Raw genomic sequence first — 26,045 nt, forward strand, 5'->3', positions numbered from 1 at the left:
ACACTTGTTGGTGAGTCCCAAGCTGAAAAAGCAGACGGGCGATGGATATGAATTATAATGCAAATAAGTTACCTAGACTGATTTTGCAAAACACACGTCTTGTGCCAATCTTTGGTCTAAACTCTAAACCACAGGTGTCGAAGTCGGTCCTCGAGGGCCGCAATCCAGTCGGGTTTTCAGAATTTCCCCAATGACTATGCATTGAAAGCAGTGCATGCACACAGATCTCATGCATATTCATTGGGGAAATCTTGAAAACCCGACTGGATTGCGGCCCTCGAGGATCGACTTTGACACCCCTGCTCTAAACAACAGTTCTTTGTAAAAGTATGCACTGGAGATCAGGTTGCTGCTCTGCAGATATCCTGAACTGGGATTGATTTCAAGTTAGCTATTGAAGCAGCTATAGCTCGCACTTTATGGCCCCAATTGAACAAGGGGGTTGTATATGAGCTAATGTGCAACAAAAATGAATGCAGCGAGTAATCCATGATGATATAGCTCTCTTTGTTGCTGGTTGTCTCCGGGCAGCTGGATTGTAGGAAACAAAAAGTTGGCTGGATTTGTGGAACTGAAGTCTCCTTGAAATAAAAAAGAAATGCTCTTCTACAATCCAAGATATGAAGATGCTCTTCTGCTGCAGAGGAGTGTGGAGGTGGAAAGAATGACAGCAGTGATGGTTTGATTAAGATGGAAGTCTGAAACCACCTTGGGAAGAAATTTTGGATGAGTTCGTAATTGCACTCTAGAAAAAATTGTAAATAAGGAGCTTGAAGCTCACTAACTCTCCTAGCTGATGTGAGCGCTGTAAGAAAAGCTGTCTTCCAGGAAAGGAAATTGAGAGATACAGATCCCAGCAGTTCAGAAGGGTCTTTCATCAATTCTTCTAAGACTACATTAAGCTCCCAGGATGGAGAAGGGTCTCTCAGTGGAGGTCTAAAATTGGTAAGAAATGAAAGGGTGCTGTGAAACTGGTACGCTGAGATGGCTGACAAATGAAGTCTTACAGAATTTGTCTTTAGGCTGGGGTCTGACAAGTAAAAGATATCTGAAGATTAGTCCAGTGGGCAATAAAGTGGTTCTTGACCTTGAGCAAGTGCCCAGAAAAAAAAAAAACGTTTCACTTTGCTTGGTAAGATTTCCTAGTGGAAGGACATTTTGCCATAAGCAGAACTGACTTCACTGATTGCAAGAGAGGAAGGTTGGTTAGGACGAAGTCTCAACTTCAAAGCCCTTAGACTGAGACTGGGATGCAGTAGTTGGCCATTTTGCTGAGAAAGAAGAGAAGGATGGTACCCTAATGGAATTGGAGGAGCATCCAGAAGGTCCAGGAGCAGTGGGTACTAGTGCTGCCCGATTCACGATTCGAATCGGTTCGAATCGGTTCGTTTTTGTAAAAAAACGGACTTACTGATTCATCCCGATTAAAGTTCATTCTTTTTTCACTGCCGGCCGCCGGACTCGTTCCCATCTAATGTAACTTCCGGTTTTGCAAAACCGGAAGTTACATCAGAAGAAACGAAAGGACGTCGGAGCATCGAGGGGGAGCAAGCAAACCTCGTGCAGTGGACCAGTCGGAAGCAAAGGGTATTTTTGTCTGTCTCCACATTTCTCCTCTCTTCCCCGCGATTCCACATCCAGTCGATGTAACTGAACCGGCAGAGGGGGCTGAGAATCAGCAGAGGGGGCTGAGAATCGGTAGGGGGGGCTGAGAATCGGCAGGGGGGCTGGTGAGTCTTGGGGGCTGGGGATGAAAGCTGAAATCGGCAGGGGGGCTGGGGATAGAAACTGAGAATCGGAATGGGAGCTTGTGAGTCTTGGGGCCTGGGGATGGAAGTTAAAATTGGCAGGGGGGTTGGGGATGGAAGCTGAAATCGGCAGGGGGGCAGGGGATGGAAGCTCAGAATCAGCAGGGGGGCTGGTGAGTCTAGGGGGCTGGGGTTGGAAGCTGGGAATTGGCAGGGGGGCTGGTGAGTCTGGGGGGCTGGGGATGAAAGCTGGAAATTTTTGATATGATATTGCCTTGGTTAAATAAAATGTTTAAACTTAAAAAGCTGTGTCATTAACAGTAAATCGAATCGAAATATTTTTCTCTGAATCGGGCAGCACTAATGGGTACCATATTTGGGCCACTGGGGTGCAATGAGTTTGAGTTGTGCTTTGTCTGCAGTCACATTCTGCAGTACTCTGGAAATGAAAATAAATGGTGGGAAAGCATAGAGAAGGTTGTGCCCCCATGGAATGGAAAAAGCATTTCTTGCTATTGCTCATGGAGCTGGGCGTAGAAAGCAAAACAAGGAAAGAGATCCACTTGGGGAGTCCCCCACTGTTGGAAAATGTTGTGTAGGACAGTAGTATTTAGGATCCTCTCATGAGGATTGAGTTTCCTTGTTGAGGGAGTCTACCAGGACATTGTGTTCCCCTGGAATGTAGACTGCATGAAGGTCCATTTGAAGAGAAAGAGCGTAGTTCCATAGAGGGTAAACTTCCCAGCAGAGTTGGAGGGATCCCAAGCTCCCCTGCTTATTTTTATAAAACATAGCCACTTGATTGTTCGTCTGAATGAGAATGTTTCTTTCGGAAAACCACTGACGGAAGGCCTGAAGAGCATAATAAACTGTTCTAAGTGATTGATAAGCAGGGTCTTTTCATTTGTTGACCACTGGCCCCGAGTTTTGAGGCTGTTGAGGTGAGTCCCCCAGCCTTGGTTGGAAGCATCGGTTGTTATAGTAAGTAGCGGAGATGGTAGCTGAAATGGACATCCTTTTTGCAGGAAGGTGGAATGAATCCACTACAAGAGAGAATCTTTGAAGGCAGAGGAATCTGCTTTGAAAATGGATGGAGTCATTGATTCCAGGATAGCTTCAAGTGCCACAGTAGTGGATGTATGTGAAGTCTGGCATGTGGCACCAGCGAAAGGACCGACGGCAACAAGAGGGCATCCGTTGAAAATCAGGGGTGGGAAATTTCATGGCGACACCAGAAAATATTTATTCACCGAAAGGGTGGTTGATCGCTGGAATAATCTTCCACAACAGGTAATTGAGGCCAGCAGTGTGCCAGATTTTAAGAAAAGATGGGATTGGCATGTGGAATCTCTTCATGGAGGTAGTTAGGGGGTGGGCCATTAGTGTGGGCAGACTAGATGGGCCGTGGCCCTTTTCTGCCGTCATGTTCTATGTTTCTATGTCTATGTGGCCTAAAAGACGTAGTATAGTTTGAGCTGGTAAGAAACAGGATTGCCTTACTTGGTCTGCTAGCTTGATTATGGCTTGCTGTCTTTCCTGAGGAAGATAGGCCCTTGTAGAGATTGTGTCTAAAAGTGTTCCAATGAACGTGGGGGAACGAACTGGAGTTAGCTTGTACTTCTTGAAATTGATGATGAAACCCAGGGTTTGCAAGATGTACATTGTGGTTTGGATGGTGAGTAGCAAATGGTCTTCGGAATGGGTTACCAATAACCAATCGTCTAGGTAAGAAAACACTATATGGTGCTGTTTTCACCGCTACCACAGCTAGGTACTTTGAACACCCATGGTGCTGATGATAGGCCAAAGGGCAGAACTTTGTATTGGAAATGCATGTTGAGAAACCTGGAGCGTAGAAAGTGCCAGTGGGAAGGATGAATGGGAATATGAGTGTATGCATCCTTGAGGTCTAGGGCAGCTAACCAATCATGTTGCTTCAGTAAGGGAAGAATTGCTGGAAGAGATATCATTCTGAACTTTTCCTTCTTGAGGCAGGCATTGAGAGGTCTGAGATTGAGGATTGGGCAGAGTCCTTGCACCTTATTGGGAAGTAGGAAAATTTTTGAATAAAACCCTTGATTTATTTGAAGTGGTGCCTCTTCTATAGCATTGTTCTGCTGCAAGTTGAGGAATATGCTGATGAGGCACCGTGGACGGTAGTGTGTCTGAGAGGGTAGAATATGGGGTAAGAAATTTAGTTAATACCCTTGAGAAATTGATCTGTTGTGATGTCCTGCCAAGCTGAAAAGAACAGGGTTAGCCGCACTCCTACTGGCAGAGGGTCAAAAACGAAGCGAAGGCTTAGGTGCAGGCAGTGGAAATACAGCAGACTGCTTACGATCTGTAGGACATTGCGTTGGTGCATAAGGAGAAGACTGTGATTGTTGCATGTTGGTTCTACTATAAGGACAATATTGCTGAAAAAATTGGTGATGGTAAGCCCTTCGATAAGAAAAAGTAGAGGAAGGGCAACAAAACTGTTGGGAGTGATCCAAAGAATGTGCTGAGAGTTCATGACTTGTAGAGGAATCCTCTTTAAGTTGCAAGACTGTGGTTTGCACTTTTTCTCCAAACAAGCTGTCTCCCAAGCAAGGAGTAGCTGCTAACCTGTCATGGAGGTCGTCTTTGAGGTCCAATGTTCTTCACCATGCTCTGTGTGTCGGGCAACTAAAGTCACTGCCACAGTTCTAGTTATTATATCATAGGCATCATAGTTGGTTTTAATTAAGTGGTAAGTAGACTCCTGAAGATTTGAAATGGCCTCAGGAGAAGCAGTGTCAAGTTGTTGAAGGATTGAATGTTGAAAATGTAGGATTTGAAGCTGATGAGCCATAATCCTAGATGAAAGCAAAGCCCTGATATATCTTACGACCAGCGGAATCCAGGAGATGACAATCTTTCCCTGGTGGAGCATTAGCAGGAAATTTTGCTGCTTTTGATTTCTTAATAGCTGACTCGGAGGCCATGGAATGGTGAGGGAGTTGAAGCAGATCATGACCAGGTGCCTTCTGCACTTTATAGTTCAATTCAAGCCTTTTAGAAGCTGTGGAGACTGATAGTGGTTTACGCCAGTGGGCCAGTGGCAGGTCTTGAAATATCTGATGCACTGGCAATGAAATCATCTCTTTCACTGGAGTTTTACAGGACTGAAGTATAGCTTGAAAATTCTTAGTGCCTATAGATACAGCAGCCTGATGAAGACTCAAAAGAGTAGAAACCATTTGTAAGAATTTAGGATAAGAATACTCTTCTGTTGGGACTTGCTACAGACAAGGTAGAGAAGGCTGGTCTAGGTTTGAAATAAGGATATCCTCGTGATCAGATCAATCCTTAGGAGACTCTGCACCCTGTGTTGGAGAAAAGCAGATGGTGGTGCAGGGATCCCAGGTCACGTCTTGTGGTACTTCCAAAGCATGTGACAGCATAGGGTTCTCTGAAGGATGTTCTTCACAAGGAGGGCACTACAGGGCCTCAAGTAGAGGAGGTTGAAAGGTGCAGTAAAGCAGCACATAAATCTTTGTAGCTGAATGAAAAAATTAGAAACTGCCTGAAGAGAATCTGAACTTTGAAAAGGAAGTTTTGAAGGTAAAACAGAAAGAGCAAGATGGTTAGGAGGTTCCTGGTCTTGGTCCAAGGGAGAAGGAGAGGCAACCCGTTTAATTTTTGTCTGTTTGGACGAGGATCCCAACTTTGCAGCCAAATTCTTTAACATAATACTGGGAGAGGACCGTGAGGCCGAAGCTAAGCCCCCGGGAGCCTTCCCAGACACTTCAAATGTCCCCGTACTTTCCTGTGAGGGACGTGCTGTTAATGTTGCCTCAGGAGGAAAAGGAGTATCCGCTCTGTGTGGAGGTTTGTTTCTCTGCCTTGTCACAACTGCCGGCATTTTCTTTTCAGGTGGCATCGGCAGCACTGAGACAGGGCCCTGGGGGGAGGGAGCAAGCTGTGAAGTTTGCGGCTTTGAGCTCTTCATTGAAGCAACAGTGCGAAGAGGCGTCGAGAGAGTGCCGTTATCCATGGCTGCAGCCCTGAAGAAAAAAGTGTCTTCATGGTCCTAACGACCGCAGCATTGAAAAGAATATGAGTAAAAACTGGCAGTTGTGACATTTCCGCCTTACACGACGGTCATGTCAAAGTGAAACCCCGGTCTCAATCCTGTAGTAGAGACCAGAGTCTGCCTAAGGACGATCAGGAAGAAGATCCTGAAAACCGTGCTGCCTGTCCTGAGCCTTCTGAGCCGGAGCAATGCCCAGAGTATAAGTTAGCTCCACGACCCAAGAGAAACCTGAGTCACACTAGCAGGTTAAACCAGGTTCCCAGTAGTATTCTGCCCGGCAACCTGGAAGGGAGCCCAAGAGCATGCAAGCTAGACACACACACACTGAGTGCAGGGTGTGGCCAAAAGCCTCTTAAGCAGCTCTCCAGAGCATTAAGAGGGAGAGCACACCAGGAGCTGGCAGAGAAGGTTCTCCGGGCCAGGCAAAGGCCAGACCCCGCTCCAGAACCTATGGAGTGCGAGGATTCCCTGCCTCAAGAGCCAGCCGAGCAGCTGGGTATGGTGGAAAACATGGAACAGGATGAATGGGGCATGCCTGAGACCGATACGGAGGAAGCCATGGATGTAGGCTTGGCAGCTTTCCACTAAGGGTTGCAGGTACGGAGCTGCATAAGAATAATAAGGGAAAAGATTAATGGAAAGCTATTTTTGATTGTTTGTTGTTTGAGTAAAGACCAGCCCAGAGCAGTGCTGCAGCAGCCTGATTAATTCACTACACTACAGCTGTGCAGAAGCTCAGAGGAACTGGAGGTTTGCTGGCTTGTGAAGCAGTTTCCCAATTAAGCCACCTAAGTTCTAAGGACTCACAGAATTGGGGTAGGAACCCCGAAGAACCAAGGGTTGGGTTTCAGAGGGAGCTTACTGAAGCTAGATATTGAAAGGGGGATCCAACAATTCTGTGGCCCAGCCGTGGGAAAGACTGTAAGCTAATTAGTGCTGAAAGAACAGGAGCCTGCAGTGAGGCTGGAGTTTTTCTTTTGCTTTGCATGTTTAAAGTTTACTTTATGATAGAACCTGTAAATACCTGGTGAAGAAACCGGATTGTCTTGAATTGAAAGTCCAGGGTGCAAGCGCAATTCTTAAGGACTTCCTATGGGACTAATTTTGATGTGTTTCTTCAGAGACTGTGTTTCAATGCAGGGAGAGCAGTAAAACCGGGACTATGAATTTACCTGACAGCAGCCCTGCTCTGCTTTCACAGAACTGAGTGTAAGACAAAAGTCTTTTATTTGTGGTTTTTTTTTGAACAGGGAAACTTAGACTTTAATGATTCCTTATCTGGATTTTGAGTTTTCTAATGATTATGTGTTAGGCGACAATTAAACTTGACACATTATTTTTTGATTCAACTAGGCTCGCTGTGCTTTATTTGAGTGAAGACTAGGATATTGAGGCACCAGTGAGGTCTCCCCCTTTGGGAGCCACGCCAGGGTTGTGCTACCCCCTATCGGCGGTCCTCCTTAATCTTACAGAGGCCCCGGCAGGTGACACAGTTTAAAACCACTGGTAGCGTCTAAACCAGGGGTGTCCAACCTTTTGGCTTCCCTGGACTGCATTGGCCGAAAAAAATGTTTCTGGGGCCACACAAACATGCAAATGCTGCAGCAAGACAGAGGAGGGAGCCGGCAACATGGTAAACACCTGGCAGCAGCAGAGGAAAACACTGCATCGCCCTCGACTGGGGCTGCACAAAATACTTCATGGGGTCTCAGGTTGGACACCCCTGGTCTAAATGCTTTCTGTTCCGGGGAAGGGGTGGAGGGGGTTCTGACAGGCTTTGTGTCTTGAGTCTTTCCTTTAATTATATAAAAAAGAATGAAAAAGAACAAGTCCTCTAATACTGAAGAAAGCCTTTTGGATTCCTCTAAGTTTTGGGTTTTTGGGGTTTTTTTTTTTAGTGAAGAGAGAGGAGAGCTGCAACTGTACAGAAGCAGCTGAAGAAAAAACTGACAGGACGAGAGGAGGGGTCCCAGGTATAGGGCATCCTGCACATGCTCAGTAAGCTTAAAGCTTACTATAGCTAGGGAGAGCAACGACACACAGGCTTAGTCGGAGGACTTCACCAACAAGCGTGCCAGCATATCCCCTGCTTGTCTCCAGAGAAAGAGTAATAACACAGGAGAAAAAAAGGCGAGAAACAAGAATGTTACTAAGTTACTAGAGAACTGGACAAGTAGCAAAAATAACCCAATAAAACCTATCACTGCACTAGGTTTCTTCCATTGCCAAACAGAAGTGTCTCAACGGATTCTGTCATAAATGATTATTTACTATACCTGGTGTCATTGTTGTGGATGGCACTTTTAACCCTCTGGTTTCCACAATGCTTCCATCGGTGTGAACTACAATCAAGGTGGCTTTTTCCGTATTCAGACTGTCACCAATTTGAAGAGTTGTTCTCTCTGACTACAGCAAATAGGAACTATTTTAATCTGTGCATTTGAAATGTATCTCACATTTGAAAGCAAGCCCCAGAAAGAAAACGCTCCAATAGAGTCCAGCATGGCTCAGGTATGCAGCTCATAAGTTACAGTCAGCTTGAAAGGGTCCTGAAACTAACTCGCCCCAAACAAGAGCAGCTCATCAAACGGACATCCTGGCAGGATCCAGCATGAGCTAAGGAGAGTTTACTGAGCAAAGAGCTCATGGAATTATTAATTTTCAATACAAAGTATCTACCATTTCATACTAATACAAAGCCATTAAACCCTTCCACACTCACTATGGCAGGTAGTGTATAATATGTGATCAAACCATTTTATAAAACCACATACAGACCCAGAAAGTAGTCGACACAGTAGTACTGACAGTGGGCCCGGTTTATATCCTGGGTATCCATCTTTAAAATTAAGCACCAGTGTAGCACTTAGTTTAATATATAAATAGATAGTGCTGCTGAATATACACCCAAGTGGTGAATGCAAATTAGTTTATTTTAGGTGTGCTATTTGCGCAGGCCTAAATAACACAGAAAATGGAGCAATTAGTTCTTACCTAATTATCTTCCCTTTAGCCCCTCCAGATGAGTGGTTTGTCTTCTCCTGTCAGCAGGTAGAGATTGAGAACTACTAACTAGTGACATCTTCACTTAAGAATCCTGTACAGGAACCTGAGTAGCCAATGTGCAGATGAAAAGGACATACCCAATCCCAGCAGAAAGAATACAATCTAGCCAATTTGTTGGAACACAAAAATAAGACTGACAAACTCAACTATTTATAAAAGAACTCTTCTTAAAGAATTCTACAAAGCATACTGAAAACATTGTGAGTAAGTTCTGGACTAAAGGAAAGAAAATTAGTGGGTAAGAACTACTGTACTGTCATTTCTCTTCCATCTCCTTTCTTCACACCAGTCCAGATCTGTGGGCCATAACAAAGCAGATCTCATCAAGGCGCAGGAGTGCATCGTGATAGGAATGAGTTGCTGAAAAGTGGAGCTGCAGAGTGAATGCGGTCCTCCGCCAAATCCACTGTTCAGGTTCTTATCCTCAGAATCTTCAGTCTATCTACATATCTGGCTACAGTGGACAGAATCATCTTGTGCTGCAAGATGTCAAATTTGATAGCCATGACTTCCAAGCCACCAAAGAGTGAGAAAAGCCTAAAGGGCAGGATGACTGATACACCAGTACCTTGGAGTCCCTCTGTCTGCTCCATGTAAATGGCAGACATCATGGCAGAGGTGATAACCACTAAAGAATCTATGCTGGATAAGTATTTTTCATAAGATTGAGGCTGTTCGTGAATGCCTCAATAGTTTTGGCCTTGATCATTTTCAAAGACAGACTGAACACAGAAGAAAAGGAACAGAAACACTGGAAAAGCTCCTCAGTAATCTAGAAAACAAACTAGGCGAAAAACAGTGCGACAAGGCGGTGGCTGCAGCCAGAAGGATGCTGGGCTGTATAAAGAGAGGCGTAACCAGTAGAAGAACGAAGGTGTTGATGCCCCTGTACAGGTTGTTGGTGAGGCCCCACTTGGAGTATTGTGTTCAGTTTTGGAGACCATATCTGTCAAAGGACACAAAAAGGCTTGAAGCGGTCCAGAGGAGGGCAAGAAAAATGATAGGAGGTTTGCGACAAAAGACGAATGAGGAAAGACTGGAAGCCCTGAATACCTTAGACTCTAGAGGACAGGAGGGACAGGGGAGATATGATTCAGACATTCAAATACTTGAAAGGTATTACCATAGAACAAAATCATTTCCAGAGAAAAGAAATTGGTAAAACCAGAGGACATAATTTGAGGTTGAGGGGTGGGAGACTCAAGAGCAATGTAAGGAAATTCTTCTTTACGGAGGTGGATGCCTGGAATGCACTCCCGAGAGAGGTAGTGGAGAGGAAAACAGTGACGGAGTTCAAAAAAGCATGGGATGACTAAAGAGGATCTAGAATCAGAAAATAATAGTAAGTAAATATTGAAGAGCTAAGGCCAGTTCTGGGCAGACTTGCACGACCTATGTCTGTATTTGGCCGTATGGGGGAGGATGGGCTGGGGAGGGTGTAGATCAGGGGTCTTCAAAGTCCCTCCTTGAGGGTCGCAATCCAGTCGGGTTTTCAGGATTTCCCCAATGAATATGTATTGAAAGCAGTGCATGCACATAGATCTCATGCATATTCATTGGGGAAATCCTGAAAACCCGACTGGATTGCAGCCCTCAAGGAGGGACTTTGAAGACCCCTGGTGTAGATGGACTGGAGTAAGCTTTGATGGAGACTTCAGTAGTTGGAACCTAAGAACAGTACCAGATAGAGCTTTGGATTCTTGCCCAGAAATAGCTAAGAAGAAAAAAAACAACCCAACTAATTTTTAGATTGAATCAGGTTGGGCAGACTAGATGGACCGTTCAAGTCTTTATCTACCGTCATCTACTATGTTACTATGAACAAGCTACACCTGACTGGAAATCCAGAATCACTGGTAGAAGCAGAGCTGGTGGACTTTCTGGGAGTCTTGGCTCACTCAACCATTAAAACTTGAAAATCAACAGGAGCCATGAAGTGGGTGCCCAGGTCAATCAACAGAGGTCTAGATTGTGATCCTCCTTATACTGAACTATGGAAACAAATAGGTAGTGCTGTGGCTCTCTGATCCAGCCAGTCCCTAATGTTATGAGAGCAAGAAAGTGGGGTGTTTTTTCTTCAGAAAAAGGCTTTTGTGCTTATAACATAAGAACATAAGCAATGCCTCCGCTGGGTCAGACCTGAGGTCCATCGTGCCCAGTAGTCCGCTCATGCAGCAGCCCAACAAGTCTAGGACCTGTGCAGTAATCCTCTATCTATACCCCTCTATCCCTTTTTCCAGCAGGATATTGTCCAATCCTTTCTTAAACCCCAGTACCATACTCTGCCTTATTACGTCCTCTGGAAGCGCATTCCAGGTGTCCACCACACGCTGGGTAAAGAAGAACTTCCTAGCATTCATTTTGAATCTGTCCCCTTTCAACTTTTTCGAATGCCCTCTTGTTCTTTTATTATTCGAAAGTTTGAAGAATCTGTCCCTCTCTACTCTCTCTATGCCCTTCATGATCTTGTAAGTCTCTATCATATCCCCTCTAAGTCTCCTCTTCTCCAGGGAAAAGAGACCCAGTTTCTCCAATCTCTCAGCATATGAAAGGTTTTCCAAACCTTTTATCAGACGTGTTGCTCCCTCTGAACCCTCTCGAGTAACGCCATATCCTTCTTAAGGTACGGCGACCAATATTGGACGCAGTACTCCAGATGCGGACGCACCATGCCCAATACAACGGCAGGATAACTTATTTCGTTCTGGTAGTAATACCCTTCTTGATTATACCTAACATTCTATTCGCTCTCTTAGCAGCCGTCGGCTTCATTGTCATATCCACCATTACCCCCAACTCCCTTTCTTGGGTACTCTCCTTCAATAACATCCCTCCCATCGTATAGCTGTACCTCGGGTTTCTGCTTCCCACATGTAGTACTTTACATTTCTCAACGTTGAACTTCATCTGCCATCTCGTCGCCCGTTCCCCTAGTTTGTTCAAGTCCCTTTGCAATTCTTCGCAGTCCTCTTTAGTCCGAGCTCCACTAAATAGTTTGGTGTCGTCAGCAAATTTTATTATCTCTCACGTTGTCCCTGTTTCTAGATCATTTATAAATATATTAAATAGCAGCGGCCCAAGCACCGAGCCCTGCGGGACACCACTCGTGACCCTCCTCCAGTCCGAGTAGTGGCCCTTCACTCCTACCCTCTGTTTCCTACCCGCCAACCAGTTTCTGATCCATCTATGTACGTCTCCTTTCACCCCATGGTTCTTCAGCATTCATGGGGTACCTTGTCAAAGGCTTTTTGAAAATCTAGATATATGATGTCTATGGGGTCTCCTCTGTCCATCAGTTTGTTAATTCCTTCGAAGAAGTGCAATTAGGCACGATCTCCCCTTGCAGAAACCATGTTGGCTGGTTATCAGAAGTTTGTTTCTTTCATAATGTTCATCAATGTTATCTTTTATCAGTGCTTCCGCCATTTTCCCCGGAACGGAGGTCTGTAGTTTCCCGGGTCACCTCTTGATCCCTTTTTAAAGATGGGCGTAACGTTGGCTATCTTCCAATACTCCTTGATCACGCCTGTTTTCAGGAATAGATAGCAAATTTGCTGCAGTAGTTCTGCTATCTCCTCCTTTAGTTCCTTCAGAACCCTTGGATGGATTCCGTCCGGACCCGGGGATTTGTCAGTTTTTAATTTTTCTAGCTGCCTGCGTACGTCTTCAAGGCTTACTTCCATGGATGTCAATTTTTCTGCATGATCTCCATTGAAGATTTGCTATACTTTATTGAGGAAAAAAAATCAGATTTGCTCTGCCTTATCTTTCTTACCTATGGGTGTACCACTTCTTTGACTCTGTACAGGAGGCTAAGGGCTAGATTCATAAAGCAAACCGATCATATACCGATCGGTTTGCGACCCCTTTGCAACCAGATTTCCCTCCTGCACTATTCACTAACCTCTCCTGTAATCCGCTTTGAATCTGTGCATGCAAATGAGGAAAAACGCATGCAAATTGGACAGGGACGTGATTCACCAAACACATTTTTTAAACTGACTGGGCTGACTGATCAACCCAAGAAGCGACTGCTGGGGACCAGTCGAAAACGTCTTTCAGACTCTCCAGCTCCATAGAAGCCCTGCTCTCTGCTGCCCCGAATCTCTCCTGCCTGCCGCCCCAATGCTCTTCCCCAGATCTCTCCTGCCTGCTCACCCCGAATCGCCGCCCTGCTGTAACCAGATCTCTCCTGCCTGCTTGCCCCAAATTGCCGCATCACCCCCCTGCTCTGCCCAGATCTCTTCTGCCTACTTGCCCCAAATCACCGCCCTGTTCGTCCCTGGTTTTCTCCTGTCTGTCGCCCCGAATCTCTTGCCCTTCCCCGAATCTCTCCTGCCCTTAACGCGATGCGAGCCTGTGGTTTTAACCCGCGGGTTTAAGCAGGTTAAAACCACGAGCTCGCTGGGCTAAAAAGTAAAATAAAAATATTATTTTTAAAAGTCGCGGCTCGGCCAGGCCTAGATGCATGCGCAGACCATCTACACATGGTCTGCGCATGCGTCGGGAAAGTACACCAGTGATCCATGCCGGCAGATGGGGGCATTCCTTTGATCGCCCCCCATCTGCATATTCAACTTTGAAGAATCCATCAGACCTGCCTGGATCGGGAATGGGTTGGTTCCGATCGGACAGGTTTGTGAACCTAGCCCTAAGTCCTTTCTAGAGCCCCTGAACAAGGAAAGTCCTAGTGATCTGACTGAACCTGAGCAACAAGCTGGGCATACTGGATTTTCCTTGATCAGAATACTAGAGATACCTGGTAAGTGGAGTTTTACGAAAGCTACGAGGAATCAATTTCTGGGGTATATATTTTTGGAGTGTTTATTTTCAATTCATGTTTGGATACATATTGTGACCAGTCACTATACTCTATGCCTGACATGTTCCCATTTAAAAACCCTAAGAAAGGCAGAACTAAAGCCAGAAATGTTATTCCCAAGCCCAGAAAAGTACAGCAGGCAGGCAGGGGGAGAGATGGGAAGGGGTCAGTTGGGAAGAGAAAAGGAGAGAAGTTGGATCTTGGCATGGGAAGGAGGGAGAAATGTTAAGCCTGTGGATGGAAGGCAGAGAACTGCAGCATCTCTCTTTTTTTTCCTCCATTTCATTGTTCAGCATCAAGGGGGGAGGGAAGATGAAAACAGAAAAGAGAGGGAGCAAAATGTTGGACCATGGAGATAAGGAGGAGGGATGGTCCCATGGGAGGACAGGAGGGAAGAGAGCTGGGATAAGAAGATGCTAGGCAGGAGATGGAAAGAAAGGGACAGGGAGTTATAGTTTGACCAGTGTAGAAAGGGAGGGGGATTCTGAAAGTGGTAAAGCCATGTGAATGAGAACAAAAGGGAGATGACAAGATGAGTGAGAGAGCAGTGACTACAGTGGTAGAAATGTAGTAATGGAGAGTAGATAGAAGGAAATAGGAGGCTGTGAAAGGAGTGAGATGGAAAATGGGAGAGCTAGGGACTGAGAGAAGATGGAGAATTGAGAGGTAGCTGAACATTTAAAAAGAAGAAGGGTGAGAAGGAAGACAAGATTTGAGTGGACAGAGGCAAAAAAGAAAAGAAAAAGTTAAGAAAGCTGAAAGGGAAAAATCAATACGTTTGAGACAAGCATAAGGAGGAAATGGAATGAGAGGAGAAAAAAATGAACAGCAGACACTGGAAAGAGAATTAGTTGAAGATAGAGAAAAAGCAGAAAGAGAAACTGGGACCAAGATGATGGAAAAACAAAACATCCAGACAACAAGGTAGAAAAAATTGTTTTATTTTGAATTTATTAACTGGAATATGTTAGCTTTGGGATATTCAGTTGATTTGGGGGAGGGACGAGCCTAAAATTAGTGGATGGGCACCAAAGTTTCTCCCTGCCTGAGTGCAATTTATAAATACTTGAGCTAGTGGGGATTCCCAAGCCCTACCAACTGAAGAGATCTTCTTCCAGTCTGGCAAGTCAAAATCTCCATGCTTTGCAGCCAATGGCAATATCCTCAAGCTGCCCCTGCTTTCATGCATGCATGAAAGCCAAAGAGGGGGGGGCAGGGAGGAGGGAAGGCAGCAGCTCTGCAATATTGCTGCCAGCTGCAGAACTTGGGAAGTTGGAGGAGGAGGTGGCTGTCAGTTGGTGATCCCTACTAGCTACAACAGGGGAGATGTTCATTTTGAGGGAGCCTAAGCTCAAAGTGGGAAGCCCAAAAAAGCAGTAATATTTACCCTGATTAAACGATCCTCCACATGTGCTCCTAACAGCTGATTTAGCATCCCCACTCTGATCAGACTCACCTCTGAAGAGGCTCACCATAGCTGTAATAGAAGTGAATGAGAGAACCAGGAGCACGCATCCCTGCTCATCAGCCTGTGGATTCACATGGAGGATCACTCAGTCATGGTAAGTATTACTGCTTTTTTGGATTCCTCTCCACAGTGTCCCTTTAATGAAGGTTTATTATTAGATGCGTACATCTTCTATATTAGTGATTGCAAATTTGGGACCTGCTCAGCCTTTTTTTTTTTTTTTTTTGTTCATCAGCTAGTGTTAGTGTGGCCCCAGAAAATTTTTTTCGTCCAATGCTGCCCAGTGAAGCCAAAAGATTGGACATCCCTTTCTTACTCCTTCAATGTGAGCAGGGAGGGGTAATTTTCATAGGGTTCCAGGTACGCACGCCAACCCTCTTCCCCGCTCCTACTCCTTCACTGTAAGCAGGGAGGGGTAATTTGCATAGCACCAAATTTGCACCAACAAATTTCCCCATCCCACCCCACCCGACTATTTTTTCGTGCCACCCGGCTGGAAAAAATTTCTGGGGAGAACACTGAACACATTAACTATATTTTCTGCGGCCCTCCAAGTACCTACAAATCCAAAATGTAGCCCTGCAAAGGGTTTGAGTTTGAGACCGCTGATCTAGACAATACATGATGAGAAAATAAATACCTGTCTGGATGTCCTTAACAAGTATAAACCCATAAAGAAAAGAAACTGCTCTTTGGTCCCACCATCCTGCCCAGAATGCATCCTTTTTCCTGCTAAAGACTGGCTAATCAGTTTCCTTCTAAGGATTCTTTTGCAATGTTACCAGTTAATAGTTCTCAGTTTCCACCTCCTGATAGATTATGACAAACCATACTTGGTCTGGAGGGACACTCAAAAACTCCGTTTAGCAGCACCTCAAAATAGAAAATCATTGGCTTGTCCTCATTTCTCCCCCAAACCAGCGCCTTATTATACAAGTAAAATTTTGCTCCAAAGCAAGTTAGACAGATTTTTATCGGTAAAAGAGCTAAGAAGAGAGAACAGAAAGGTAAAAGCAGCACAGTCGCTGGCGGCAAGGAGGAGAATAGGAGACAATGTTTATTAGCTATCTGACACGGCCTGTGTTTTAGCAGATTGCCCGCCAGAGATCTAAAAAAAATACATCAATAGATTGTATAAATATTATTGTGCATCAGAACAAATCATAACATTCACAATCTCTAGTCATAAATTTCATACAGCAATATGAAAGATCAAAGGAAATGAAAAGTTTTGAATATGTAGGTATTTGATAATGAATATATAGGTGTCATTGACTCGTGTTTGAGTCCTAGCGACTTGATGAACATCATCAAAGTTTTTGTGGCAGTATAAATTCGATGTTGTCACATCAGACATGATCCTCCACCTCCTATACTGCCCACCTGCTGCTGCCCAGATGGCTGCTACATCATTAGTCTGCCACCTTAGGAGGCTCTGCTGGTAGTGAAACGACCCACAGCATAGCTTTCAGCCCCAGTGGCACGACGATAATGAATCGTTTGTATCTGGTCTCTTTAGCAAACATCAAATTCTACATCTTTGCAGATGATATACAGTTGTTAATATTTGTGGGCAACAACCAAGAAGAAGTCATTTCTGACCTCAACAGAAAATGGAAGGATCTTAACATCTGGCTAGCAGAAGACAATCTAATTTTAAATGCAGACAAATCCACAGCTATGTGGCTATCACGCAACCTTCCAGAAGGTGAAGGACCCGTGAGAAGCAGCAGCTTGCATCCGTTTGGGAGCACCTGGTGCTAATCTGCCCCCCCCCCCCACCACCACTCCTCGAGCCTGTATTCGTGTATAAGATTTTTGTTACCGACATGCATCACCTTACACTTATCCACGTTAAACCTCATTTGCCATGTCGCGGCCTATTTCTCGAGCGTGTTTATATCACGTTGCAGGTCTTCACAATCCTTCTGCGTCTTCACTACTCTGAATAGCTTCGTATTGTCCGCAAATTTAATCACCTCACTTGTCGTACCAATTTCCAGGTCATTTATAAATATGTTGAAGAGCACGGGTTCAAGCACCGAACCCTGTGGCACTCCACTCGTGATGCTTTTCCAGTCCGATTATTGTCCATTTATCCCCTCTGTTTCCTATCCGCCAGCCAGTTTTTAATCCACATGAGTATTTCACCCTCGATTCCATGGCTCACAATTTTTCAAAGTAGTCGTTCATCCGGGACCTTGCCAAGCGCCTTCTGAAATTCCAGATATACAATGTCGACCGGTTCGCCCTTGTCTAGCTGCCTGTTTACTCGAAGTGCAGCAAGTTCGTCAAGCAAGATCTTCCTTTGCTGATGCCATGCTTGGCTGGTCTTCATCATCTCCCCTTCCTCTCCTCTACCCCAATTCTTCCTCTTTCCTTTCTCCACCCCCCCCCCTATGTGCAGTATCATTCCTCCTCTCTTACCCATCCCCTTGTGCAGCAGAACCCCACCCACCCTCCCACCGTGAGACTGACATACCTCCGCTCCGAAGCCTCCTAAAGCAGCAAGGGTGGGGGTTGCTGAATCGATGAGTCTGATATTTTTTCAGCAAATTAGGCAGCACTAGTGTCAGGGATGAAGTCAGGGAGTATCGTGGACATTGGTGGGGGGGGAGAGGGGCGCTTTGGGGGTCGATCTTAACTATAACTTATTTTTGGGATAGGGCTTATATTAGGAGCATCTTTAAAAATCATGCTAGGGCTTATTTCGGGATAGGTTTTATTTTTGGGGAAACGGGGTATTTTTAGAATGTAGGTTGCCCATGAATTGAGGCCACTTTTAAGTGTGGCTCTAAAACAGCCGCAATTCAGCTTTCCCTATTAACAGCCACGTGCTAGTTTTGAAATGAGCACATGGCCATCATCTATTTTGTAGGCAGCAAGGACTCTCACACTAATCGTGTGCTAATCAGTCAGTGTGCACATCAAGCCCTCAGTTAGCACATGGCCCACTAGTGCCATTTTTAAGTTGCGGGAAGCACACATTGGTGCTTACTAAAAGGGCCCTATTGTGTAAAACAATCTTAAGACAGACAATCCAAATGTGTGTAAGACCAGCAGATAATAAACATCAATATGGCTTGGCAAGCAATGAGTCTCTTAATAATGATACAATCTGGTAATCATATAGAGTCAAAGAAAAGCACTAAATATCGTAACTGGATGGACCATTCTGCCGTCATCTACTATGTTGCTACCAAAATAAGCATCTCATTTTATCATCAAAAGAGGAGGAAAATGAATTTCTTGTATAGAGAAAAATAAATTGAAAGTCATCCTTGGTATTAACTTTGAAGAATGTATCATCTATTAAAATAAGAAATTATCCCCCCACCTTTTTTACAAAGCCGCAACAGCAGTTTTTAACACAGGTCAGCTCTAGCGTTCCTATGAGCTTCAGGAGCAGCGCAGAACATTCAGCACACCAGCCTGCACTAAAAACCGTCGTGGAAGCCTTATCACTTTAGTTATCTGCTGAAAGAACTACTTGGGAGCCCTTTCCTTTTCTTGCCGAAACCCCTCCGGGCCACTGTTACTCCATTTATTGCTAATACGGGGATAGCTTTACTCCTGCTATGACAGGGATGTTTCATCTTTGGAGAACAGAGGGGACTGTGGACTGATGAGGGCACCATTAAAAGCTACAATGCAGTAAAACCCCAGTTCAACTGGAGACCCATGGATGCCCTGGCCTAACTGCAGATACTTAAGAAAGTCTGTCAAAACATCTTAAGTACTTGCTAGAGTGCCACTTGACTTGTACGGTAGCTAGCTGAGACTTTGCGGGGCAAACATCTGCAGAGATACTTGAGAGCACCGGGTGACCTGGTACTACATCTGTCTTATTGTGAGATGGGATTTCAGTTTATCTGCTGGATGAATGTGGCCCCATCTAGCCCTCAATCTCTCTGCTATGGCCTTATCCTCGTTGGTGGGTGTTCAATGTAGCCATATGATATTCCCTCTCACAGTATCTATAGAGGAGGGGGAGGGTTGGGGGAGTTTGTGTTCCATGGTGTTGTTTGAAATTTACTTGTGCAAGAATGTCAATTGCAGATCAATAAAAATATTTAAACATCATAATTATACAACAAGCAGGTAGGAGCCCTCTGGTCTCAACATCCATGTAGGACAAATTGAGGACATATAATGTTACCTCATGCTATAACCTACACTGTACCAACACAAGTAACTCATATGTTATACAAAACAGGCAATCAATGTAATCTTAAGAGTAACCTACCTCTCAAATTTTCCTGTCATTGGAGCCCACATGTACCAAAATTGGCTCCTCAGCACTGAATAAAATCTTATCTAGGTGACACCTGAGGTCTGTATCTCACAACACAAAGGAAACGCACAACCCCATGTGTGAAAATATCAATCAAAAAAAGTTGTGGGGAAGGGACACAGTCAACCAACTTCACGGACAATCAATTTATTGAAACTATATAAATAACCGATACATGTTATTTGATGATGATGTATTTATCGCGCCAGGAGAAGAGCTTTAAAATGGTTTTGTTTTCACGCGCGCTTTCATTCAGCTGATGCAGGAGTTCACAGCCTCGTTCTTATTTGGGAAGTCCATTTGATTTGTTTTTTCATACTAGCCACCTTTTTAGGCTTGCATAGCTTCTTATATAGATTTTTAAAAATACAGCTTGTGTTCCTGATTAGCTTTTTAAGCAGCTGGCTATCGAGAGGTAACCTTGCTTTTTTAGACTTTCAAGCCACTTTCTTCCGCTTGAGCTCACAGTTTTTCATTCTATCAGTTCTTTATATGAAATATTTTAAACTTATGTTTTAAATTTGTGCACTAAATGGGCGTTTGTTTTGTTTTGTTTCATTTGCTTTCAAGCATTCACTTACACCAGATATTTCTAATGTTTTTCAGTAGTGTGTAGACACAATGGGCACTTGGTAACCAAAGTTTTTACTCTCTATTCTCATTTTGGGTTTATTTTTCTGTTGATATTTCATATTTTATTTAACTTTTGAATTATATTTTTATAGTGCAGTATTTTTTTTAATCTGTATTCTGGCGCCATCTACTGGGTAGGTTTGGTTTTGTTTTGGTCTTTAATCTTGTTTTCTTGTACATTCAGCTTGTCTATTTAACATTTAATATTTTTCCCTTTAACATGGTCTTTTAGTTTTATGACATGCGTGTTCTTATTTCTTTTTATATCATCTTTGAATCTGTATATATTTCTCATTTTACTGTGGATGACAACTTACACATTTTTCTGTATTCAGTCCTTCATGATTTATCCAATTTATTTATTTTATATATGAGAGTAGATACATTTTTCTGCTGTTGCGTTTTATAGGCGTCACTCATACACCCCTAAGGAAGGCTTTCATAGCTGAAACACAGACCATGTTGGGGTCCAGCATAAAAAAAAGGATTGAAAGACTCTTTGTTAGGCCTGTATTTTTTCATGTAGATGTTATATATGTATCAGTTATTTATATTGATTGTCCCTGAAATTGGTTAACTGTGTCCCTTCCCCACTCCTTTTTTTTGGTTGACACCTGAGGTCTTCCACCTTTGCATCAGCGGGTAAGTGGACCAGGTAATCCTCATGTTTACTATTCAAACCACTGATGGTAAGAGCTGTTCTAACCCTTTCCAGCTAGAAGCATGTCTTTGGAGACTTATCCTCAGTACGAGAGGATACCTCATCACTCAGAGGCATGTCCTGGCTATAGGATCACTTCCTACTACATCAAGGTGATGCTCTCCTTTCAGGTGACCTTTCTCCGCCAGGGCAGAACAAAAGCTACCAGACTAGAGGTGGAACCTCTATTAAGTCCCTAACTATATTAACAGTACTGAACGGTCCATCCAGTCTGCCCATTAGTTATACCCATTAAAAATACATGATTAAATTGTCTATTCTTTGATATTTCTGGGTTATAGACTGTAAAGTCCATCTGGTATTGTCCTAAAGTTGCCATCCAAGCTCACTCCAGCCTATCCAACCATCCTGTTTGCAGGATGTCTACCATAAAGTCTGGCTAGTAACATCCTCATGTTTCAAATTAGTGGAGTTCCCATTGATGCCCGATCCTAGACCAAATCATCACATATGGGACACAGACCATGTAAGTCTGTCCAGTACTGGCCTTAGCTCTTTAATTTACATTCTTCATTTTCTAATTAGAGATCCTCTGTTTATCCCATGCTTTTTTGAATTTCATCACCATTTTCCTCTCCACCACGTCCCTAAGGAGGGCATTCCAGGCATCTATCACCCTCTCCGTGAAAAACATTTCCTAACATTGCTCCCGAGTCTTCCTCCCTGCAACCTCAAATTATGCCCTCTAGTTTTACCATTTTCTCTTTTCTGGAAAAGATTTAGTTCTATATTAATACCTTTCAAGTATTTGAACGTCTGTATCATATCTCCCCTGTCCCTCCTCTCCTCCAGAATATACATATTTAGGTCTTCCAGTCTCTTCTCATACTTCTTTTGGTTCAAACCCCTTACCATTTTCTTCTTCCTCTGGACCACTTCAGGTCTTTTTATATCCTTCACCAGACACGGCCTCCAAAACTGAACACAATATTCCAAGTGCGGCCTCACCAACGGACCAATACAGGGGCATCAACACCTCCCTTCTTCTGCTGGTTATTCCTCTTTCTATACAGCCTAACATCCTTCTGGCTACAGCTACCACCTTATCACATTATTTAGATGCCTTTAGATCCTCAGACACAATCACCCCAAGGTCCCTCTATCCATCTGTGCTTATCAGCCTATCACCTTCCCTCTGATTTCTACCCCCCAAATGCATCACTCTGCACTTCTTCACACTGAATTTTAGTTGCCAGACGTTAGACCAGGGGTGCCCAATACGTCGATCGCGATCGACCGGTCGATCGCTCAGGCAACCCCAGTCGATCACAGAGCCGGGTTCCCTTCCCTTCTGTTTTTTTTCCCCCTCCTGACTGGCCCACCTCTTGAAGAACGCAGGCCAATCAAAAGTCAGCTTGTTCAGTCCACGCCTCCCTCCATGCCCCCCAGGCTGCCGCTGCTGGTGGAGGAGGAAGAGGAGTCCTCGGCGCAGAGCAGGCGGCAGAGGGGCGTAACACGCTCTCGTCCTTCTGGCGGTGGACATGCTTGAAGGAGCGAGTTTAGGTAGCAATCGGGAGGGGTGCTGGTCATGGAGCCGCTGGCTAGGGACATGTTTATGTAGTCCGCGCAGGGCAGCTTGCCGTCATTGCTCTCCATGGAGAGTTTGGGGTTGGCCCCGTTGATCCACATCTTGCTGTAGCCATTGGGTGAGCAGCTGCCACTGGGCAACATCCGGCTTTCTCCCTGGCCTCCCGGTACTTTAGCAATTCTTGCAGATTGCCATTGGCCTCAGGAGCTGGCTTCCCTCTGCCGCGGTCCCGCCCCTCCTCTGAGTCAGAGGCAGGATCGGGGCAGAGGGAAGACAGCTCCTGAGGCCTATGGCAACCTGCAAGGATTGCTAAAGTACCAGCGATCCTCTCTGCAGGCTGCTCCCTGCAGGAATTAGGTAAATGGATGTGGGAGGGCAGGGAGGAATACGCAGGCCTTGCGGGGGAGGGGGGGTCAGGGGCAGGCCTTCATTAGGTAGTGCTGGCCTTCAGGGGTGAATGTGCAGGCTTTCAGGGGGAATGTGCAGGCCTTTGGGGGGGTGCAGACCTTCAGGGGGACAGGCAGGCCTTCAAAGGGTGGGTAGCAAGCCTTCGGGGCCCTGGTGTAGAAATACACGGAGGGAGAGAGGGAGGGTGGGAAGGGGGATTCAAAGAGACATGCACATGCTGGACTTTGGGGGGAAGAAATAATGGGTCTAAAAACAGAGAAGTGGGAGAGAGATGGTGGATTTAGGGAGGGAAGGAATAGAAAGGGAGAGAAGTTGGACACAAGGGATGGTGTGGAGGGGGGAAAAGAGATACTGGATAGGAGGGTAGTTGGGAAAAGAAAGGGAGAGATGGTAGACCCTGGGGTGGTGGGGAAGGAGGGAGAGATGCTCGATGAAAGGGTAGTTGAGAAGGGTGGATCTGTGGATGGAGATGAAAAAAAGGAAAGATGCCAGATTTCCAGGGGAGGGAAGGAAAATGGAAGTGGAGGACAGAGATAGAAGATGGATGGTTAGCACAGAGAAAGAAAAAAGAAGGAGACCATGGCAAGCAAGTTATCAGAAGACAACCAGAGCCTGGAACCAACAAGATTTGAATAATGTCCAGACAACAAGGGTAGGAAAAATGATTTTATTTTCAATTTAGTGATCAAAATGTGGCCATTTTGAGAATTTATATCTGCTGTCTATATTTTGCACTAAGGCCCCCTTTTACTAAACCGCAATAGCGGTTTTTAGCGCAGAGAGCCTATGAGCATCGAGAGCAGCACAGGGCATTCAGCGCAACTCCCTGCACTAAAAACCGCTATTGCGGTTTAGTAAAAAGGAAGTGGGTATATTTGTCTATTTTTCTATGGTTGTTACTGAAGTGACATTGCATAAAGTCATCTGCCTTGATCTCTTTGAAAAAAAACCCAGAATATAAATGATAATTAACATTTTCTCTGCGTACAGTGTGCTTTGTGTTTTTTTAAATTTTATTGTTGGTAGATCATTTTGACTTGGTCATTTTAAAAGTAGCTCGCAAGCCCAAAAAGTGTGGGCACCCCTGCGTTAGACCATTCTTCTAACTTTTGCAGATCCTTTTTCATGTTTTCCACTCCCTCCAGGGTGTCCACTCTTTTACAAATTGTGACTAACCTTACCTTCAGCAATGTTGCTCACAAACATATTAAACAGAATCAGTCCCAGCACCACTAATCATCTTTCCCTCCTCTGAGCAAATTCCATTAACCACTGCCCTCTGTGCATCTGTCCGTCAACCAGCTTCTAATCCAGTTCACGAGTTTGGGCCCTAACTTCAGCCTATGGAGTTTAAGAGCCTCCTATGAGGAACCGTGTCAAAGGCTTTGCTGAAATCTAAGTAAACTACATCTAGCGCACGGCCTTGATCCAATTCTTTGGTCACCCAGTCAAAGAATTCAATCAGATTCGTTTGGCATGATTTACCTTTAGTAAATCCATGTTGTCTCGGATCTTGTAAACCATTAGATTTTAAGAATTTCACACTTCAACTACTCTAGCATCTAGGGATCGAACTCATTCCCTGAGTGCTACGAAGTCTTTGCACTGAGCACACACATACAAACTCTCACTAACTGGGTGATAATCATGCATATGATGCTGAACGCAGAAGACTGGATGGCCCCTATCTCACTGCTGTAACAGTTAATTCTTATCAAATACACTTATTCTGGCTACTCAAAATTTTTCATTTACTTTTAACTTTTATTTTATTTTTCTGTATCACATTTATGTTTATATTTTGTAATCCTATGATTTGTTTCATATATTGTGGATGTTGACAAAAACATAGAAGCATGATGGCAGATAAAGGCCAAATGGCCCATCCAGTCTGCCCATCCGCAGTAACCATTTTCTCTTCCTCTCTCTAAGAGATCCCACGGGCCTATCCCAGGCTTTCGTGAAATCAAACAGTCTTTGTCTCCACCACCCTTTCTGTGAAAAAAGGGTGTATTTCCTTAGATTACACCTCACTTCTATGTACATTTTAGAAAACAATTGAAGACTTATCTTTTTTCAAAATATTTGGTTAATCTTCATTGTTTTCTTCCTTTGTTATGTAACCTTTGTAAACCGCATTGAACTTCAAAGTTATGCAGTGTAGAAATCCGATGTTAGGTTACTCCTGAGCCTATCACCTCTTAACTTCAACCTCATTCAAGAGCTTATGATTTGTTCTGATGCACAGTAATATTTATATATTTATAATTTTTTTTTATTAATGTATTTTTCAAATTCCTGACACGGGCAATTGGCCAAAACAGAGGCCATATCAGGTCCATAATTATCTCGTTCCTCTTTGTGGCTGAATGCATTGCTAAAAATATATGGATAAGTGAGTTATATATTCACTGCCTGCTGGCAAATGTATAGATCACTTTGGGCTCCTTTTACAAAGCCAAAGTGGTGATTCCCAATGCAACAATGCCCATAGGAACTGAAGGGACTGCATCGCATTTGTCGCCCAGGAATTGCTACGATGGCTCTATAGAAGGAGCTCTTTGAGTTTCATGCCCAGTGTGTAATGTTCTAGGCAAATAGGAACATTTTCAAAGCACTTAAACTTTCAAAGTTCCATAGCTTACTATGAAAATATGCCTCTATATCTACAATGAAAATTATGTATGCACAATGAATAAGAATCTTCTATAACCCACAGACCTTAAGAAACCTAATTATTAAATCTTCTGATTGGTAATGATCTACAGGAAAAATTCAAGCTCATCTCTTAAAGAACCAGTAATTTCGCTACATATTAACTAGAACACAGGAATTTTTGGTTGCAAAGGTTACTACAGATTGGAGAAAATCAAGGAGCACCTACTCACCAAGACGTGTCTGGAGATGGATGCTGCACTGGCCACAGAAGTAGTGAAAACACTGTCTGCAGATGTTCCAACATTACCCATCGTCACTGTGGTCACTTCTGCAACAGAGAATGGTAACACATCAGTTTTAGAGATGTTTGCTGCAGGTTAATCTCCTGACCACTGCAACTACCACTTTTGATACATTTGCAGGGGTATCTGCAGTATCATTAGTGCCAACATGGATGAGCAGCATTGAATAATAATCATCAGGCTTGATGAGTCTTGGCAATCTCTCCATAACATCCAGGATTTTTGCACCAGGCAAACGGCATACATCCCGAGACATCATGTCTGGTCTGCAGATGGATGCTTCTGTACCCCTCAGAAGGGAATCGCCAACTACCACTACCACTACCTTATGCCTCCTAGT

At 44.3% G+C, this 26,045-nt stretch overlaps 1 protein-coding gene across 4 annotated transcripts in view; it reads right to left on the reverse strand.

The window, feature by feature from the left end:
• The window catches only part of DEAF1 (DEAF1 transcription factor), a 97,123-nt gene that overhangs the window by 55,988 nt on the left and 15,090 nt on the right, over positions 1-26,045 (reverse strand). For 2 of the 4 annotated variants that reach the window (XM_033928524.1, XM_033928526.1), the window contains exons 2-3: positions 25,634-25,731; positions 8,082-8,211 (exon numbers count right to left, since the gene is read on the reverse strand). The exons of 1 other annotated variant lie outside the window; for it this stretch is intronic. In XM_033928524.1, coding sequence (XP_033784415.1) covers positions 8,082-8,211; positions 25,634-25,731 — 228 coding nt within the window. Of the gene's footprint in view, positions 1-8,081; positions 8,212-25,633; positions 25,735-26,045 lie in introns of those variants that run through there. One more of the 4 variants, XM_033928528.1, reaches the window with a different exon arrangement.

Source organism: Geotrypetes seraphini, chromosome 19 (genome assembly GCF_902459505.1).
Source record: "Geotrypetes seraphini chromosome 19, aGeoSer1.1, whole genome shotgun sequence".
NCBI classification, from domain to species: domain Eukaryota; kingdom Metazoa; phylum Chordata; class Amphibia; order Gymnophiona; family Dermophiidae; genus Geotrypetes; species Geotrypetes seraphini.